At 39.1% G+C, this 21,323-nt stretch overlaps 2 protein-coding genes across 2 annotated transcripts; one reads left to right on the forward strand and one right to left on the reverse strand.

Moving 5' to 3' along the window:
- Window positions 1–2,074: 2,074 nt before the first annotated feature.
- Window positions 2,075–5,214, reverse strand: arl3b (ADP ribosylation factor like GTPase 3b). Its single transcript, XM_060939994.1, has 6 exons — window positions 4,931–5,214; window positions 4,227–4,370; window positions 3,526–3,642; window positions 3,390–3,440; window positions 3,116–3,301; window positions 2,075–2,948 (listed from the first exon to the last, which is right to left on the reverse strand). Exons 1-6 carry the CDS (start codon window positions 4,931–4,933, stop codon window positions 2,901–2,903), a joined length of 549 nt encoding a protein of 182 aa, XP_060795977.1. The 5' UTR covers window positions 4,934–5,214; the 3' UTR covers window positions 2,075–2,900.
- sfxn2 (sideroflexin 2) lies at window positions 5,076–20,936 on the forward strand. Its single transcript, XM_060939992.1, has 12 exons — window positions 5,076–5,479; window positions 8,530–8,709; window positions 13,050–13,220; window positions 16,659–16,757; window positions 16,921–16,996; window positions 17,103–17,188; window positions 17,301–17,361; window positions 19,345–19,411; window positions 19,529–19,578; window positions 19,741–19,790; window positions 19,943–19,990; window positions 20,133–20,936. Exons 2-12 carry the CDS (start codon window positions 8,552–8,554, stop codon window positions 20,230–20,232), a joined length of 966 nt encoding a protein of 321 aa, XP_060795975.1. The 5' UTR covers window positions 5,076–5,479; window positions 8,530–8,551; the 3' UTR covers window positions 20,233–20,936.
- Window positions 20,937–21,323: the final 387 nt, after the last annotated feature.

Raw genomic sequence — 21,323 nt, forward strand, 5'->3', positions numbered from 1 at the left:
CACAGATGTCTTCAGGAAAGGGGCTACAACTGTAATATCAGTTGCTGATATTACAGTGGCTACAACATCAGAAGCGTCTTACCTGGGCTAAGGAGAGAAAGAACTGGACTGTTGCACAGTGGTCCAAAGTCCTCTTTTCAGATGAAAGTAAATTTTGCATTTCATTTGGAAATCAAGGTCCTAAAGTCTGGAGGAAAAGTGGAGGGGCAGAGAATCCAAGGTATTTGAAGTCCAGTGTGAATTTTCCACAGTCTGTGATGATTTGGGGTACCATGGCATCTGCTGGTGTTGGTCCACTGTGTTTTATCAAGTCTAAAGTCAACACAGCCGTGTCCGAGGAGATTTTAGAGCACTTCATGCTTCCATCTGCTGACAAGCTTTATGGAGATGCCAATTTCCTTTTCCAGCAGGATTTAGCACTTGCCCACAGTGCCAAAACTACTACCAAATGGTTTGCTGACCATGATGTTACTGTGCTTGACTGGCCAGCCAACTCGCCTGACCTGAACTCCATAGAGAATCTATGGGGTATCACCAAGAGGATGATGAGAAACACCCGACCCAAAACTATAGACGAGATGAAGGCCACTATCAAAGCAACTGGGGCTTCAATAATACCTCAGCAGTGCCACAGGCTGATAACCTCCATGGCACACGGCATTGATGCAGTAATTCGTGGTAAAGGAGCCCCAACCAAGTATTGAGTGTATAAATGAACTTTTCGGAAGTTGGACATTTCTGTATTGTAAATGCTTTTTGGTTGATCTTAGTAAATGCTCTAATAATTTATTGGATTTATGATTTTCATGAGCTGTAACCCATAATCATCAAAATTAAAACAAAAAAAAGGCTTGAAATATTTCAGTTTACATGTAATGAATATGGAATATATGAAAATGTACTTTAAATTATGAAAAAATTAACCTTTTCAAGATATTTGTTTGAGATGCACACACGATGATTACTTGATTAATGGTTAGAATTATGTCAAATATTAAAGATGCAAAATATAGAACATGCATAACTCTATTCCCCCCCCAACACACACACACACACACACACACTAATCCATCAACGCAGCATTGATGCACATCAACAAAATCTCAGACTTTGTCCATCAAAAACAGCCTTGCTTCAGAATCAGCCATTTACACCCCAGACAGAATTACAAGAAGACCTTTTCTTCAATGAACAGAGTTCAGAAGGGCTAGTACACTATCAGACTCTTCATTCTTGCTTGTTTCAGGGGCAGATGGAAGGAAAGAGCTCTAGATAAGAATTCTGGCTTCGGAGCAAGGATACACAGGGCCGTAAGGTGGCTTGTATAATTGCTTGTCTCAGAAAGGCAGATACTGAAAGGATTTATTCAGGCTTAATAAAGCCTGCGTGCCTCACCAGAGTGCATGTGTCAGCTTGAGAATGTCACTCAAAGAAGCTGAGTGTGTGGAATCACTGGAACTGGCTGGGTATATTCACATGCAGGCATTCTATTAACCATGGAGATGCATCCAGATACATTTCATGGCCTCATTTAAGAAAGGAAAAAAAAAAAAAAACCCACACAAACAAATTGTAATAAATATAATGAGAAAATATTGGGAGGATTGCAGAATGGAATTATAACATAACTTTATTTTTGTCATTGTATCTTATTTTAACAGCATGAGCAGAATGTAAAGAGACAGAACCAGGTTTGTAGTTAGAGTATCAAATACGGAATGTGCATCTGATTTACTGAATGTTTAAGATTTAATCATCAGAATAAATAAAGCAGATCTTTACTGCAGTGATTCAAACAGAAATCGGCAATAAACATTGTTTCTAATTGGTAGGTTATTCCTTCTGAATATTAAAAAACAAACAAACAAAAACACATAAGAAAACATATGAAGCCTTTCGACGAAGAGTGCTGTAGTATATAGGAAACCACCTGAGTTCTGTCAACACCATCTGTTTCCTTGCTTAATGGGGGATGGTAACAAAGAGAAAAAGATATATGACCTCTGGAAGAGCAACAGTAAACACAGTGAAGCAGAACAAACAAAAAAAGAAAAAAAGAAACTAACATGCCAAATAATCTCATAGAACTTTATTTTATGTATATATTTCATTATTACACATACAACAGCAATAAATTCAGAGATGCCACAGGAAGATGCTTAAACTTCGGCATCATATTAATGTGTTTGCGGAAAATATTTAGTTAACTTCCAAAATTATGTACATCAGACTTAAGCACATTCCATTTCCTGCTGTTTTGTACATAAACTTTGAAGGTTATATCAGGTTTGGGCACAACCACTTTATTTTTAAATTTTTTTTTTTTTTTTACAGCATTCTATGAAAAGTGACATTAAAGCCTTCTACAATATGTTACAAAAATATACTTAGAAAAAGAATGTGATCAAAAAAAATTTGCAATAAAAGTTGGAGTGACAAGAATGGTCAAGGAAAAAAAAAAAAAAAAAAGTCACAAATGTAACCTGTAGGGGCAAATTTTAAATGTGCAAGAACTATTCAAAGTGTAACACAGTATTAGATTCAGAATGTTTTGGAAATGTAGTGCCAGTGCAACGATGACCTGGTTTTGACCTTAAATATAACGACAAAATGTGTTTATTCAAACTATAAATCAACAATCAGGCTACTAAAATGCTCCCTTTTTTTTTTTTAAATAAAAACACTCAAATGTATGACTGACAAAATGTTGAGCCATAATGACAAAAGCTTTTAAGAAAGAAGAACCTGAAAGTATAAAAATGGACCACAGGTCCTTGTGTGAATTCTCTTTATATACGTCTTAATAATCTTAATTTTTAAAGCTGTATATACATAACATGTTTATACATACAGAGGTACACACTGCTTTCCTGGAGTGACTGTGTAGGGAATATGCAGGTCTACTTCCTTTTTGCGTTCACACTTTTACACACCCAGTTCATGCCATCCTGAGACACACAAACAAATTAGCACTTTATTATTATATATATTATACATTGTTAGAATCTAATTTTTCCTGTTTTGTTTACAAGATACAAATTAAACACAGTTAAGAAGTTATCATGAGCAAGGATTTAACCGAAAGCCATAAAAACCCTTCTATATGTATAATTACCTGGACACCTTCACCAGTGAGAGCTGAACAGGGCTGGATCTGCCATACTCTGTCTCGAATGGTGTGCAGGTTCAGTCCCTCAGCGATTTCAGATGCAGGGGCTGCAGTGAGGAGGTCTTGCTTATTAGCAAAGATGAGAACAGGAACCCCACTGAGCTTCTCTTCATCTAATAACTCAGCCAACTCCTGTGAAGAGCAGCACAAAAACATTAGTGTCGTATGTTTTAAATTAACAGTAAAATAACAGCAGGTGAAGTATGATGCATAGCATTACCTGTCCTGTTTCTTCAAATCGTTTGCGATCTGCACTGTCAATAACATAAATCTGAAGAAAAAGAAATTAATTGATCTTTCAAAGAAAACTCATGAAAGCACTTTGAGTTATGATGTACAAATGCCATGCCACTCACCAGAAGATCTGTATTTTCAAAGTAGTTCCTCCAGTATGGCCTGATCTTACGCTGTCCACCAATATCCCACACGTTTAGTTTGAAACCCTGAGACTGCACACTTTTGATGTTGAAACCCTACAAGAATCATAACATACGCAGACAAAAATGAATCAAAAACAGAACATGAAACTAAAAATGAAATCCATGCTGTCTTGTATTACAGTGTGTATTCCTCCATTTTTACTTATTAGATAAGAATGGTGGGCGGCACGGTGGTGTAGTGGTTAGCGCTGTCGCCTCACAGCAAGAAGGTCCTGGGTTCGAGCCCCGGGGCCGGCGAGGGCCTTTCTGTGCGGAGTTTGCATGTTCTCCCCGTGTCCGCGTGGGTTTCCTCCGGGTGCTCCGGTTTCCCCCACAGTCCAAAGACATGCAGGTTAGGTTAACTGGTGACTCTAAATTGACCGTAGGTGTGAATGTGAGTGTGAATGGTTGTCTGTGTCTATGTGTCAGCCCTGTGATGACCTGGCGACTTGTCCAGGGTGTACCCCGCCTTTCGCCCGTAGTCAGCTGGGATAGGCTCCAGCTTGCCTGCGACCCTGTAGAAGGATAAAGCGGCTAGAGATAATGAGATGAGATGAGATAAGAATGGTGAATCAGATGTGTTGAGAGCAGAGAAAACAATAATGTGCAGGACCAGGGTTGGGATCCTGTGCTCTGACCTGTGTTGGTGTAATGTGGCTGATATCTTCTGAGGCCAGCTGTTTGAGCAGAGTGGTCTTGCCACCATTGTCCAGCCCAAGAAGCAAAATGCGGACCTCCTGGTCCGGGGTACTTTTCAGCTTTCGCAAAATTGATAGCAAACCCTGAAGAGGGAAAAAACAAAAAAACCCAAACAAACCTCGTTTTCGATTAGTTGGGTTACACTAGTGCAACATGCATCAATGTTGCTTTAAGGGCCGCGAGAGTAAACAGAGCTCAGCCATAAAGCTGATAAACCTTGCCTATCTATCTATCCATCCATCCATCCATCCATCCACCCATTCCTTTTTCCTCACTTGTATACTATCAGCATGCACAAACTGTCCGATTATTATCTTTGGTTCTCCTTTTTTCGATTCTGAACACAAGTTATAGTTCTATACCACTGGATCTGGTCTATTAAACACGTCTATCAGTGAATAACGATGCTGCTTTACAGCTAGCGAGTTAGCTCGCTAATCTCAATAGAGATTTAGCCAGAAAATGATGCTGATTCTTATTCAGTGTGTGTAAATATAAAATCAACTGTACAAATAAACTACATATTTATCCTCATCAGTAACAACTGATTAAACGACGGTTTGCACCGTGATAACTGCTCTTATCCTTTACGCTCCGGGTTTGATGTGCAGTGTAAAAGCTTGCATAATGGGCTTCAACTCACCATGTTGTGTGATTGTGCCGCCTCGAGACGCCTCCGTGTTACTAAGGACTGCCGATGACGTAGTACGCAAGATACACGTACAAGGGGCGTGGTTTTATTTGCACAAAGCGGAAGGAGCTTTGTATGAAAATACGGTTTTGTAGTTAGCTAATTTTGTGTGAAAAGGAGCGGTTTAAGTAACACTACCCTAAATTGCACTGCTGTATTCTTTACGAACATATAATATTACAGATTTACAAGAGCATTTTGGCTTTCTTCAAAGATAACGATTGATAAAATCAAGTAGTATTATAGCTAAGCACTGTAGGAAAAGAGCTGTTTATTAACAAAGTAAACAATACCACTTGAACAGTCCCTGTGCTGCAGCAATACGAAATATAATGCATATAATCCGTTTTATTGCCTAGTCCTGGGATCCGCCCGTTTCCGTGATTGGCAGTGGAGGTGCCACGTGCTTCCGTGCGCCTCGAGGAACGTGGACGGCCACCTCGCACTACATTACTCCTACAGCCGGTCACCCACCAGAGCCACACCGCTGACACGCACACTGTAAGTGCTTTCTGTCCCAGCATTTAATATCTGAGCTACATAAGGATTGAATCTGAACTGACTGTGCAGCCAGAAATGAACCCTTACGGATTCAAACCAAAGTTCCAGCAAGTACAGTACAGTCTGCTCTCACCTTTCCGTCTAGTGCTTATGATGTAACATCGTAGATAAACAATTCTACAGATTTAGAGTTATTTTAAAGTTCTGATTTTAAAGATCGGTATGCATTCAACAACCGTGTTGTCTGATTGATTAGTTTAGAGTCCAACGTGGCGAGTTTGTTGTGAAAGCTGTAGTTCATTACCAGTTTGAGCCGAGAAAAAAAAATCTCTCTCTCTCTAACATAGATGTCAAACCATAGATGTAACTTACACAGTAGATTCACATATTCAAGCATTCTTCTTAAAGGCTTGTTAAATTGTCATCAATCAACTTATTCCTAGAATCTACAATAAACAAATTGTGCATAATTATCCAAAAGACGAGCGATTTATGTCTAAAAAAGTGAGACTGTCTAATAATGTCTTTAGTATTAAACATCTTGCTGTCAGTAAAGCTTATGGTAACACTAATATTGTGTGTCATCACTTAAAATGTGGAAAAACAATGTGATCTAAATATACAGGTAGTTTTCGAAACTCGAAGTAATGTGAGATTTCACTGTAATAAAGTTAAATACATTTAAAAAAACATTTTAAGAACACTGAAACATTTCAGAGTGTCTTACTGTAGGAGCACTATCTTAAATTACATTTATTGAGTTAGGAAGTTTTTTTTAATTGTCATTCTATCTATATATGAGTATCCAGTAAAAGAAAATTACATTCTTCAAAATTACATTCTTGGTGTCAGCCCTGTGATGACCTGGCGACTTGTCCAGGGTGTACCCCACCTTTCGCCCGTAGTCAGCTGGGATAGGCTCCAGCTTGCCTGCAACCCTGTAGAAGGATAAAGCGGCTAGAGATAATGAGATGAGATGAGATTTTAAGAACACTGAAACATTTCAGAGTGTCTTACTGTAGGAGCACTATCTTAAATTACATTTATTAAGTTAGGAGGTTTTTTTAATTGTCATTCTATCTATATATGAGTATCCAGTAAAAGAAAATTACATTCTTCAAAATTACATTCTTGGTGTCAGCCCTGTGATGACCTGGCGACTTGTCCAGGGTGTACCCCACCTTTCGCCCGTAGTCAGCTGGGATAGGCTCCAGCTTGCCTGCAACCCTGTAGAACAGGATAAAGCGGCTAGAGATAACGAGACGAGATGAGATATTCTTGGTGCAACATTACAGAAGTCACAGACAGCAGTGTACGTAATTGCCAAGATGTAGTGCAAAAAAGGTTGCACCCAAACACAAAATTGCATGTGCTCTAGGGCATTTTGGTCTTCTTCAATGTTAACAGTTGACTAACTGAAGCAATTTTATGGAGGCAGTTACTCAGCCCATACTTAGTTGACTAGCTACTCAAGTTCTGAGCTTTCATGTACTTTTTTCTTACTTTAACAACTGGCTATAACATTGCTGACCATATTACATTTTTGAGTTTTATAATATGTTTTAGAATTAAGTGAAGTATTTGACTGAGGAGAAATAATCAATTTATTAAGTGTAATATGCTCAACTAAATGAAACTCTTGCATACATTGTTGTAACACAATGGCCAAATTATTTTTACTTTGGTGAGGATGAGTTCTCAAATTGGCACAGGTTCCTAGAATTTATGCATATAAAGTCTGCTTTGGGGGCGGCACGGTGGTGTAGTGGTTAGTGCTGTTGCCTCACAGCAAGAAGGTCCGGGTTCGAGCCTCGTGGCCGGCGAGGGCCTTTCTGTGTGGAGTTTGCATGTTCTCCCCGTGTCCGCGTGGGTTTCCTCCGGGTGCTCCGGTTTCCCCCACAGTCCAAAGACATGCAGGTTAGGTTAACTGGTGACTCTAAATTGACCGTAGGTGTGAATGGTTGTCTGTGTCTATGTGTCAGCCCTGTGATGACCTGGCGACTTGTCCAGGGTGTACCCCGCCTTTCGCCCGTAGTCAGCTGGGATAGGCTCCAGCTTGCCTGTGACCCCGTAGAAGGATAAAGCGGCTAGAGATGATGAGATGAGAAGTCTGCTTTGCTTGAATACATTGAAGAGTATGATCATAATCTGAATATGTGAGAGCAGCAATTCAAAGCTGAACTTGGATCCAAGTGAGTTTAAATCAGTGGTGTTTGATACATTTAAACAATGCTTGGTTCTGTTTGTTGTTGATTTGCTTTCCTTGTCATTAATGCAAAGCTTGGGCAGAAAAAGCCTTCGTTTAATTGCTGACAACATGGAAGCTGCTGGAAACAGTGAAATAATAATATAATGTGATTTTATCATTTGATATGCTTCTTTATTTTAGTGTACACTTTTGCTCACTCTTGTGGAAAGCAGAGATATGACTAGTTTTAACGGGGAACGGTGTGCATAAATTGACAGGTCTGAGCAATCATAACTGCAACTAGGTCACACTCAGTCTGCATTCCGTATGTGCACCCTGTGACACTAAGCAGATCAGGGTTCAGCTTTTGTTCTTTTCTGGTATGTATATTTAACTGTTTGTTTAACCTGTAATGTTGACTCTTATGGCTGGCTAAGCTTGTAGGCTATAACCAAAGGTGCCAAAGAAACCTTGTAATTTTAAAATAAAATTTGTCCTTATGATGGTCTGACATTGAGGACAGAGTATTTTGGGTCCAGCATAATGTACTGCTAAACCATACTGTGTGCTTTTTATGTAAATGAATGTTCAAAACTTACAAAACAGACTAGTTAACACTGTTATATATTTACACTTATAGTAAATATCCATTTAAAATGTTTGTTTGGTGAACATAGTTTGCATAAGCAGAGTAAAGTCATGACTGATGAGATACAAATGTTAGCTGGGAGAAGTGTAGAAAAATGCAGGTTAACAATTAATTCATACATTAACCAGAATTTGCACACTCTTCTCTGAGCCATTAATGTTCAGAGGTCAGAAGTGATGCAGCGTGTGTCTTTCTGTTTTCTGTTGATTTTAGTGTGGAGACAGGGTACAGCACCATGGCGGCTCTGAGTGGCTTTGATATCGATGCTCCACGCTGGGATCAATCCACTTTTATGGGCCGTCTCAAACACTTCTTTAACATCACGGACTGTCGCACTGCCCTCCTGCCTAATGCCAAGCTGGATGAAGCAAAAGCCTTAGTGTATAGTTGCAGGTAAATACAAGCAATCCTGAAAACTATATGAATAATGGAATCTATATCACATTAAAAATACTCCAGTATTTTTCACCTCAAAACCCATTAATAATGCAAGCGTAACAGTAGTTATTGACGTTTTAAAGACATTTCATGCAATTTAAAACCATAAGCATTACACCTTAACAAAAAAATAAATTTAAGATGAAACAGACATGAGAGAAAGTCTTGCCAAAGCTACTCTAAGTTTCATCCAACTTGTCAAAACTGGAGCAATACAGAAAAACATCATTCTGGTAGCCTGCACTTTGCTCTGTAATGCACAGTCAGACACACAAATCCACACTGGTAATGATTAGTCAATTATAAGTCTTCTGTCTGGAAAAAGTAGTCCTATCTCTGAAAGCCTAATTCTTATTGCTTGTGGTAATTGCAGAAACCTTATAGATTCAATATACCAAGATTGATTAGATTTAAAAACAAAGAAACCTTTCCTTTAAAGTCCGTTCCCAAACTAGGATTCTAGTACATCTCAGAAGCAGAGTGCAGAAAGTAGGTTTATATGCATAAGTTGGATATGACAAATAATATAGTGTCTTCAAAAAGTATTCAAACCCCTTAGGGTTTTTATTTTGCTTTATAGTTTAACACTTTGTGTTATATATTTAATTTAGCATTAAATAATTTTTTGGCCATTTTACCCACAATAATCTATAATGAAAACAAAAGTGTATAGAAATATTTTGCAAATATATATTTAAAAAAAAATAAAAAAACTGATATAGATAAGTATCTATCTATCTATCTATCTATCTGGCATATCACTGCAGTGACGTGGCCGCTCTGACGGCTTCAGCTATCAAAGTCTCTAGGGAAGAATTACAATAGTGGTTTCCTGTTGCATTCTACTGGATTATTATAGAGGTTTTCTCCTCTCAATTATGTACACTCACACTGATGGGCAATTTAGAGTAGCCAGTTAACCTAACCATATGTTTTTGGACTGTGGGAGAAACTGGATCACCCAGAGGAAACCCACACAGACAACATACAAACTCCACACAGAAAAGCCCCCGTCGGCCACTGGGCTCAAACCCAGAACCTTCTTACTGTGAGGCGACAGTGCTAACCAACTGCACCACCATAGATAAGTATACACACCCTTTATTTAGTACTTTTGTAGAAGTACCTTTGGCAGCAATAACAGCTTTCATCTTCTTGGGTAAATCTACAGTGTACAGACATGGCAACTGACTGCGAAAGAAGTCACAAAGATCGAGATTGTATGGAATGGATTCCTGAGCAAGATGGTGAAAGGTGGATACAGAAGACAGAAGGATGATAGAACTGAAGAAAATGTGAATGATGATAAACAGGATTGGAGATTCAAACTCTCAAATGCAGACCTACACTGCATTACTGAGACAAAACCGATCAAGTCCTTCTGCTTATACCAGCGATTAAAATACCTGGCGCATGTCTGCAGGATGGATAACGGAGACACAAGGAAACAGATACTTTTTGACGAACGCTCCCCAAGTTGGATGAGGTTGAATCTATTGGGGCTAGATGCCCCACAGATAAGGAGAATGATGATGGATAGGACAAAATTTCAGCATCTATTGGATACAATAGACGCACCCTAAGGAGTCAAACTCTCCAGAAAAGGGAACACGATGATGATGATGAAAGCTTTGCACACCTGGATTTGAGTAGCTCCTCCCAATTTTCCTGGCAATTCCTCTCTAGCTCAATCTGATTGAATGGGGAGTGTCTTTGAACTGCCATCTTAAAGGAGATACGCAGAACCTTTATTTTTAAGTACATTTCTGAGTGGATAGTATCTCCATCCTTGACTCTTGTATGCTGCATAATTGGGAATAAAAAAAAAATATTTTTGAGAGTTAAAATCAACCAGAAAGTTGGGATTCGAGCTGCCCCGCTGAGCCAGCCAGCCCTGGGTGGGTGACGTCACAGCGGGAACCAGTGCTATAGACCAAAGCCAGACTCGGCAGGCAAGAGTGGTTGCAATGGCCTCTTCGTTCGGATTTATTGGAGATTCTTCAGATTCCTCAGATAGTAATACATCTGACTGTGATAGTCCTGAAATCGGAGTGTGTGTACATGCTACTGCTATACATGTAGAACCGTATCAGCTCGAACCGTCTGAAAGTGAATCCGATAGTAACACAGAGGCCATGGAGGCCCCCACCTTATGAAATAAAGCCAGAGAATAAAGCCGTCTAGAGAATTGGATAGAATTGAACTGACTGTCTCATGTGACTCTCATTAAAACAGGATAGGCATTATAATTTATGCAACATACATGTACATGCATGCATTTTCACTGATAAAACATAAAAGGCTAATTAAATAATCAGATGAACTGAGACAATCACATTCAAATTTAAATAATCTTATACCGGTAACTTAAATGCACAATACAAGTTACATGTATTAATCTAAATGCAGGTAAACAAAGAGTATTGTTTTTGTTTTGTAACCAAATGAGAGTCTTAGTTGTCTGTGTTCTCGCTTTTGAAGGCCGAGCTTGTGGCCGATTGTTTTGAAACAGTCTGACTTTCCTTCGTTTAGTCGCTTCTTCCATGTAAGGGCGAGAGATTGCTGCTGAAGCAAGCATATCCAGCGGGGGGGAAGAAAGAAAAGGAAAAAAAAAGAGCATATCCAGTGGAAAAGTCTGATGACTGATCCACTCATTCTCCATACTGAGTACTCCACCATTACTGCTCGGCTCACGCTCCGGGAGAACTGGTGCAACTGAACTTACTTTCCATTTCTTTTAGTTTTCTTTTCTTAATTGTTGGTACTGCACTCTCTTTCAATACAGGCTTATAGCCAACGCTCCTCAATGGATCAGAAGTTTCGTATGAGTCCTCAGTAAAATGTACAGAGCAGAGGAGAGACCACTGCGTAGACACCCAATCCATGAATTTCTCGCAAAACTCGTCCAAATCTTTGCAGTTTGAACATTCTTGGACCATGAATGCAACATAAATCCACCTTCTGTCGTGCTTCTGCACCCGTCAGCAACACATCTACGTAGCATGGCGATAAATTAGCTCAAAATGGAGGATAGGACTTGCAGTCAGCTCTGTGTTTTAGTATAGCGGAAATGGTGATGAGACCGATAGACTTCCTGCTGTGACGTCACCGACGTCAAGGTCATTCATTCAGACCACTACCTGTATGAATCATTTTAATCGTAAAAATTACTATATTAGATTTATTGTTAACGCTTAAAACTATTCCTATGCCATTCTTGAGGTCTCAAGGCATTTATAAACTAAAAGTGAGGCCATGGTTCTGCGTATATGCTTTAAGGTCTCTCTACAAATATTGATTAGGGTTCAAGTTCATTCTTATGTCAATTCCAAACAGTCTTCCCTTCAGTGCTCATGAGAAACACCCCCATAGCATGATGCTGCCACCACCATGCTTTACAATTGGGACATTATTATCGAGTTGACAAACAGTAACTTTTGTTCTTGAAGTTCAGCCCAAAGCATTACATTTTGTTTTATCAGACGAGAGAAATTTATTTTCCCTCATGTTCTGAGTCCTGTAAGTGCCTCCCAACTGCCTTTTGCTCAGGAGTGGCTTCTGTCTCTAAACTCCCACCATAAACACACAAGTATTTCTGAGATTTTTTTTTTTCCAGGTTCTCAAATTTCTCTGGACTTCTGAATCCCCTGACAGCCAACTCTAGGAAGAGTCCTGGTGGTGTCCAAACTTCTTCCATTTCTTAATGATGGAGCCTCCTGTGCTCCTGGGAACATTCAAAGCCTTAGCAATTGTTTTATACCCTTGCTCAGATACATGTCGACACAAAAAGAGTTCCTTGGACTTCATGGCTTGGTTTTTAGTCTGACATGCACTGTAAACTGTCAGAGTTTTTACACACAGACATGTGCTCTTCTAAATTGTGTCCATTCAACTGAATTTGCCACAGATGGACTGCAGTCAAATTCTAGAGACATCTCAAGGTGATCAAGAAGGCACCTGAGCTCAACTTGAAGTGCCTTAGCCAAGTGTCTACAAACTTGATGAGATGCATTTTTGCTTTGTCATTATGGAGTATTGTGTGCAGATTAATGCCCAAAAAGTAAATGTAGTTAATTTTAAATTATATGTATAATATAGTAAAGTGTGCAAAAAGCAGACAAGTCTGAATGCATTGCAAAGTCTGTATCTGGACACTTGTATTTCCTTAGAAGTTATGCAGTGTATGAGATTATAGACCATAAACTTTCAGTGCAGCTGAATTTTTTTTTTGTCTCCCTTTTCTCTCTTCCCCACTGTAACCCTCTCTGTCTTCCTCATCCTCCTCCTGTCTTCAGAGCAGGCACTATCCCTCCAGGTACAACTGAGGAACAGCTGCATTATGCCAAGAAGCTCTATGACTCAGCATTTCACCCTGATAGTGGTGACAGGATGAACTTGATTGGCAGAATGTCTTTCCAGGTGCCAGGGGGCATGGCAATCACCGGCTTTATGCTGCAGTTCTACAGGTCTGAGCTCCTGCACAAGCACAGTTCAAACGTTTAAAGGATATGGGACATGAAACATAAAAGCACGCTATATCAGTTTCTTTCCATTAAAAATATGAATTAATTGCATCAACAAATACAAAATCATCTATTAAATTCAGCAAAATCGTTATATTCGTGATGATTATATGGCATTTCTGCTCGACTTCTGATATGCATTTTTTGCAACCGGAAGAGCCGCTGTCACGTGATCATACGTCACAAAAACTTTCGGGCACAGCACAAGCAGGTAGATGAATGGAGAAGTGGATGACAAGAAAATTGTTTTTATAGTCTTTAAAGTACATTGGACATCATGGTGTATTGTGCTACTTATGGTTGCAATAATTCCAATAGGAAATGCCCTGGAGTAAGTTTTTTTGCATTCCCCAAGGACCCGAAGCTGAGGAAAGTGTGGGCTCACCTGCGCATGCACAGTAGGCTTGGTAGGACAACTTTACAGAACACCTGTTGAAAAAAACTTTGCACCTACTGTTTCCCACAAACTGTATTCGGACCATTTCACTGAGGATTCTTTCAACATTAATACTCAGGTACTGAGCGATATTAATTCATGAAACAGGAAGCATAAGGATGAGAAAAAAAAAAACAGTTCAAATCGTGAAGCCGCGCACACCTGCGCCAGGCTGCACAAATGCGCGCAGCTTCCCGACCCAAACCGCCTCTCTCTCATCCTTACACTTCATGCCTCATGCTCCATGAACCAACATCGCTATTATTTTTTTTTTAATCGGATCTGCGCGATTCAGCCGTGAAAAAGGCGGCATCCGCCGAAAGGCGCACTGTTTGCATCCCTGCACGGAGGCCAGGGGACAGGGCAGGAATATTTTTGTTGATATGAGTGATCCGGTGCGATTTCGCGACCCCCCTGTTGAAGACCTCTGCGCTAAGCGACTGAAAGCCGAGGTAAGGATTAGTATTATAATTTTGGGTGTATCAATTATTGATTATCATAATTCTGACTCGTTTCGCCATTTGAATGTTTTCATCTCGGACTCTGGAAGCATTGTATCTCAATCAATCTCGAAAAATATCAGCAAAAAAAAAACTAGCTTGCAACGGACTTTAGCTAGATCTATGATGAACTTTCAATGTATGATACAAAAATAATACTTCTTTCAACAGATCATTAGCCTTTGAGCAGAATTGTTTTTAACTTACCAGGAAGTGTTATCCAGCCGACCGCTTTCAGTTTCATGGGGACTGAATGAACTCTCACTCTCAGAATCATCTGACCCGTCAGAGTAAAGACAAGATCTATGTTCATGTGAATTTCCAGCTATCGGTTCGAATTGATAGGGTCTAACTTCACATCTCTGTGAAACATCGGGAATATCACTGTCAATGGTGTCCATTTCGGTAACCTGTTTACATTAGATTCCCAAGCGCTGGCCCTTGGAAAGTTTTTGTGACGTCACGGGTCACGTGACCACCTAGCTCATTAACGAATCCTTGTTTTACTCTGATGTATAGAAAAACTTGAATAATGTGATGATTTTCACATTTTTGACGCCCTGCAGTGATTTAGATGGCATTTCTTATGTCCTTTATACATAATTATGCCCAGGTAAAAATCCATGTCCCATATCCTTTAAGCTTGGAGTTGTTGAGGCTTTTTTCAGCATAAATAAAATGACATATCAGTAGTAAAAAGTGAGACTATTTATTTATGGTGCCATGTTAATGTGTATGTTCTTAGCGTCACTGTTTCTGTGACTTGCTTTTTCCTTTAATATTGTAGCTTTGTGCATGTGTGTAATACAGTGGTGCTTGAAAGTTTGTGAACCCTTTAGAATTTTCTATATTTCTGCATAAATATGACCTAAAACAACATCAGATTTTCACACAAGTCCTAAAAGTAGATAAAGAGAACCCAGTTAAACAAATGAGACAAAAATATGATACTTGGTCATTTATTTATTGAGGAAAATGATCCAATATTACATATGTGTGAGTGGCAAAAGTATGTGAACCTTTGCTTTCAGTATCTGGTGTGACCCCCTTGTGCAACAATAACTGCAGTTAAATGTTTCCGGTAACTGTTGGTCAGTCCTGCACACTGGCTTGGAGGAATTTTAGCCCATTCCTCCGTACAGAACAGCTTCAACTCTGGGATGTTGGTGGGTTTCCTCACATGAACTGCTCGCTTCAGGTCCTTCCACAACATTTTGATTGGATTAAGGTCAGGACTTTGACTTGGCCATTCCAAAACATTAACTTTTATTCTTCTTTAACCATTCTTTGGTAGAACAACTTGTGTGCTTAGGGTCGTTGTCTTGCTGCATGACCCACCGTCTCTTGAGATTCAGTTCATGGATAGATGTCCTGACATTTTCCTTTAGAATTCGCTGGTATAATTCAGAATTCATTGTTCCATCAATGATAGCAAGCCATCCTGGCCCAGATGCAGCAAAACGGGCCTAAACCATGATACTACCACCACCACCATGTTTCACAGATGGGATAAGGTTCTTATGCTGGAATGCAGTGTTTTCCTTTCTCCAAACATGATGCTTCTCATTTAAACCAAAAAGTTCTATTTTGGTCTCATCCGTTCACAACACATTTTTCCAATAGCCTTCTGGCTTGTCCACGTGATCTTTAGCAAACTACAGACGAGCAGCAGTGTTCTTTTTGGAGAGCAGTGGCTTTCTCCTTGCAGCCCTGCCATGCACACCATTGTTGTTCAGTGTTCTCCTGATGGTGGACTCATTAGCCAATGTGAGTGAGGCCTTCAGTTGCTTAGAAGTTACCCTGGGGTCCTTTGTGACCTCACCGACTATTACATGCCTTGCTCTTGGAGTGATCTTTGTTGGTCAACCACTCCTGGGGAGGGTAACGATGGTCTTGAATTTCCTCCATTTGTACACAATCTGTGTCTGATTGTGGATTGGTGGAGTCCAAACTCTTTTTTTAACCTTTTCCAGCCTGATGAGCATCAACAACGCTTTCTCTGAGGTCCTCAGAAATCTCCTTTGTTTGTGCCATGATGCACTTCCACAAATGTGTTGTGAAGATCAGACTTTGATAGATCCCTGTTCTTTAAATAAAACAGGGTGCCCACTCACACCTGATTGTCATCCCATTGATTGAAAACACCTGACTCTAATTTCACCTTCAAATTAACTGCTAATCCTAGAGGTTCACATACTTTTGCCACTCACAGATATCTAATATTGGATCATTTTCCTCAATAAATAAATGACCAAGTATAATTTTTTTTGTCTCATTTGTTTAACTGGGTTCTCTTTATCTACTTTTAGGACTTGTGTGAAAACCTGATGATGTTTTAGGTCATATTTCTGCATAAATATAGAAAATTCTAAAGGGTTCATAAACTTTCAAGCACCACTGTATACTGGTGTATGACTGAGTATGGCTCTGTATGTGTTACTGCAGGACAGTGCCTGCTGTGGTGTTTTGGCAGTGGGTAAATCAGTCCTTCAATGCTTTGGTCAACTATACTAACCGCAACGCTGCCTCTCCCATCACACCAAAGTAAATATTTTGCACTTGCAATACTTTGCATTCTCGTAATCAGTGATTTAAATAACATATTTGAATATAAACTTGGAGTGTCACAGTGAGCTATTTTGGAAACGGCAGCAGTGCAGTGGGCTATGCGTGTGTGTTTTTTCATGTGTATCGCTGCCTCCTCCAGACAGATCGGTGTGGCTTATGCAACTGCAACAAGCACTGCACTGGCCACTGCTGTGGGTCTGAACCTCTACACAAAGGTATTCTCAATCTTTGAATGTCAGTGTCATTGAAAATGTTATTCTTTTATCAACAGTCTGTCACCAGTTTATTTCATGACCATACTGGTGTTTGATTTCTCTCTAGAAAGCACCACCTCTGGTGGCTCGCTGGGTGCCTTTTGCAGCCGTGGCTGCAGCTAACTGTGTAAATATCCCTATGATGAGACAACAGTGAGTCCTGTCCACTTGTTGGTATCCTTTTATTTTGAACAAATAGTTTTGTGTTTGTGGCTGTTTTTTACCTGGTTTTGCTTTCCATGCTCACATTTCTGTTCTCATGTAGGGAGATCTTGAATGGCATTGCAGTCACAGACGAAAATGGGAATAAACTTGGTGCCTCTAGAGTGAGTAACAGTGATGCCATTACCAGAAAGGAACCTCATAATAACTAGTAGCATGTTAAACAAAACAAATCCATAAAGAAACACTCAAGGCAGATTTCCAATGTAATCTCTGTGTACTGTGACTGTATCATTTGTGATTACCCTTGGCATTAATGCCATTATGTTTTGCACAGAGGAACTGATCACATTTGCCATAGAAATGATCTGAGGAATCTTTTGAGCCAGTTGTTTGTATTTGTTGTCTTACCTTGTCATATTTAATTTGCATAGAATTGACAATCTTGATTCAGTTGTCACTTTTTGTTTGTAGTTGTTGCTGAAATTGTGGCTCCGTCTTGCATTCCATGCATACAGTAGAATATAAATGGTTGCCTTTTGCTTGCTAATGTGAATGTAAGTTGTCAGGTTTACTAACTCAGGTATTGTAATGTCTGATACACTTAAAAAAAAAAAAGTGTCATTGTCCAGTGTTTCGGTTACAAGATGTGTGTTCTACCCTAACATTATGCATAAAATATATTATTCAAGGTGACTTGCTGACTCTGTAGTGTGTGTGTGTGTGTATATATATATATATATATATATATATATATATATATATATATATATATATATATATATATTAGTGCTGTCAAAAATGTCACGTTATTAACACGTTAACTTGACTCAATTTTAACGGCGATAATTTTTTTATCGCGAGATTAACGCTCTGTGACATGATGTAGGTTTTTCATAAGCTTTTGAAACTGCCAGGAACTTGGAACAGAGACAAAACGATAGCAGCTAGACTGTAATGCCACGCCCCGCACAGCCAGAGTCCTCTGCCCCCCCGAGAATCAGCGCGGGCAGGGCGCGCTAGTCGAGATGGGATTTATGGCTCTTTGATGGGATCCGCATCTTTGTGATCCGTTCTTTGAAAAGAGCTGTTCAAAAGACTGGCTCATTTGGCTCTTTTTAAATATTTATTCAGTTTTAAGAAGACAGCGTCTAAAGAAGCCAGATCCCTCTGAACTGTAAACTCGATGCTATCCCAGAAATCCTTCCTGTAATATGCAAATTTGGCCGCCTCCGATTGGACAGCGCGACGCATCAACAGGCAGAAAGTGTAAAAGTACAAAATGTGTTAAGTGAGCTGAAACAGTAAAGATCAGATTCAATGCAATATTTATCAACGAACAACTTAAACTTAATATAATAGTGTACTTTATATTATAATCAAGCATGTCAAGCCTACCGTCACTGTGTAACCTATCTCTCTGATTAAAAGTTGTAGACTAACTCAAACAGTAGCTCATTTCACTCATGGTTCTTTTGCTAGCCCCGCGCCGGTGCTCGGCTTAGGTTTTACTTTGCAGTGGCTGTGACAAGACGTGTTATGCTTTGTAATAAAAAAAAAAACATTGGTACAAAGCAAGCCCATTCACTTTTTTATGCTGATAAGAGAATTACAATGGTCTTTTATGTGACAAAAATGTGCGATTAAATTGCGATTAATCGCGAGTTAACTATGACTGTCGCGACATTAATCGCGATTAAATATTTTAATCGCTTGACAGCACTAATATATATATTGATTGATTTCATCAGAATTTTCCCATATTTGCATGTCCTTGATTCTGAAAAGACCTTTTATGTGTGCATGCTAATTATCGACCCAATAAACACTGTTGTACAGTTAGTCATATCATGCCTTGGGTGATGTGTGTTAGTGCAGCAGGTGGTCAGGTTTTGAGCCAGGCGCTATAGTTATTGTTTATATGTTTAATTGTATATAGCAAATGAAATCTTTTGTTTTGCTAAAGTCAATAATAAGAATTATTTTCTTTTTCTGGATGTTAAACATGTTGGTCTGCCCCACACTTGTCTGAGTTTTAGATTAAACACCACTGCAAGACTGTACTGTGTTCATAAAATAAGATCAAGCTTTTGTTCATTTATTCAGACAACAGATGAGTAACTTATAATTCTTTCCATGTGCCACAGAAAGCAGCGGTAAAGGGCATCACACAGGTGGTCATTTCTCGAATCACCATGGCAGCACCAGGCATGAGTAAGTACCGACAAATGGCTAGTGGTATGTATGTGATGGGGCTTGTAAACTAAATTTACTTAAAGAATATGAAATGGTAAAAAAACAACAGAGTATGATATCTCTCTCTCTCTCCAGTTCTTCTCCCTATTTTAATGCAGAGACTAGAAAAATACAGATTTATGCAGGTAAGTTTGGCAACATCCTGGAACTGTAAGAAGCAGAGACCTTACACTGATAAACATTTAAACTTTATTCAGAGGCCTGCATTTTGTAGCCCTGTTACTTAAATATCCTACATTGTTTTTAATGTCTCCCCTTATATATTTAATTTTCTATTTTTAATACAGAAAATTACATTTCTCCATGCGCCATTGCAAGTGATGATGGTTGGAGTATTGTAAGAATATATATTTTTTTTAAATCATAGTTATATTATTAGCAACTATCTTGTTTTTGGCTAAATAAGGTTACTGTAAAAACAAATATTTCATCAGGTCTCTCTCCCCCCCCCCCCCCCCCCCCCCCCAATTTTTATTTAAAAAAAAAAAGCCTGATCTTCATGGTGCCTGCAGCATGTTCACTGTTTCCACAGAGATGGTAAATATGAAGATTAATGCACATTTAGTATTTAACCACAAGCATTAAACTGGATGAAGTAACAGCATGCATAATAAAATCCATCAGCAACCCTGTTAGACTGTGTTGGGCACAACCTGATCTCACTGCTCCTGTTTCCTAGCTCTCTGCCTTTGTCCAGGCTGGAGCCAGAGCTCAGAGAATCCATCATTTCCCAATATGGTGACAGCATCACCCATGTTTATTTCAACAAGGGCTTGTGATACTGTTGCCCTGCTTCTCTTAGGCTGGAGGAACATCGTCTGATCCTGATCTTGGCCAATCCTGAACAAGACCAGTGCAAGTGCCTGGTTTCTCATATTCATACATTTAGGACAAATTTCTTTTAATATTTTAATTGTTGTCTACAGTATTTGACAGTGTTGGGGGGATGGTGTTTGCTGTAAATTTGAGGCCTTTGTCCTACTTCTGAATAACCTCCAGCACATCTTTATTGTTGCTTTGTTTCAACTCTTGAACTAGGCCAGATTGCAGTCAATGAAACACTGGTTTCCTGACTTAGGTGACTTGTGAACTGAAATTTAATCAAATATGGACTAAGTTTTAATGGAATTGGTTGAAATGCCTTTATGTTTATGGTAGATAATTGTTTTACCCAATTCAGTTTTATTAATTGATTAATTGTCCATAAGAAAATGTGGAAACTGATTAATGAGCCTCTTCTTGATGTATGTGGTTCTGAGCACTCTGTCATTAATAGTTTGTAAGGAGAGGGGACCTACTGTTGCATACTGCTCTCTCAGGAATTTTCCATTTAGAGGTTATGTGCTTTAATACTTGATGACTTGAACCGTTTAAGTAATCAAGTAATTACCAGATACCAAGCTGTTCAAGTGGCAAAAGTCACGTTAAGTCAAACAAAGGTGCAATTTTTTTTTTTAAAATAAACCAAACCTATGTCCAGTTACAGATGACTCATTTTGTGATGCATTTTGTTTTTTTTTCTTCTCCCCCATTATAACAAATTTAACAGACGAACACAATGTTATTACATACATTTTGAGAATAACCGTCTTAATGGTGCCATTGGGGCATGTCATGGTATTCATGTTATTCATGTTATTTTTCTTTGTTCTGAAGAAAGATGTGCCTTGTTTACAAAAAAAAAATCTTGGCTGGAAATACTCCCTCATCCTCACATCAGTATGAATACTAGTTTACTGTATATTCATTTCCAAATATTGAAATAAAATCTTATACACAATAGTGTAGTATCTTGCATTTCACGTGGTGTTGTACAAGTTTATAGAGTTGTTAATTCGAGCTTGTGGTACTTGCAGTGTTGTGCTCTGGC

Source organism: Neoarius graeffei, chromosome 14 (assembly GCF_027579695.1).
Source record: "Neoarius graeffei isolate fNeoGra1 chromosome 14, fNeoGra1.pri, whole genome shotgun sequence".
In the NCBI taxonomy this organism is placed as follows: Eukaryota; Metazoa; Chordata; class Actinopteri; order Siluriformes; family Ariidae; genus Neoarius; species Neoarius graeffei.

Excerpts from the sequence above, each read along its gene's own strand:
- arl3b (XM_060939994.1), bottom strand. Across the intron at positions 3,643-4,226 it reads GCCACATTACACCAACACAG|GGTTTCAACATCAAAAGTGT; the intron begins GTCAGAGCACAG and ends TGATTCTTGTAG. Across the intron at positions 2,949-3,115 it reads TCACTGGTGAAGGTGTCCAG|GATGGCATGAACTGGGTGTG; the intron begins GTAATTATACAT and ends TGTGTGTCTCAG.
- sfxn2 (XM_060939992.1), top strand. The coding sequence starts at position 8,552 with ATGGCGGCTCTGAGTGGCTTTGATATCGATGCTCCACGCTGGGATCAA. Across the intron at positions 17,189-17,300 it reads ATCCCTATGATGAGACAACA|GGAGATCTTGAATGGCATTG; the intron begins GTGAGTCCTGTC and ends GTTCTCATGTAG. Across the intron at positions 17,362-19,344 it reads ATAAACTTGGTGCCTCTAGA|AAAGCAGCGGTAAAGGGCAT; the intron begins GTGAGTAACAGT and ends CATGTGCCACAG.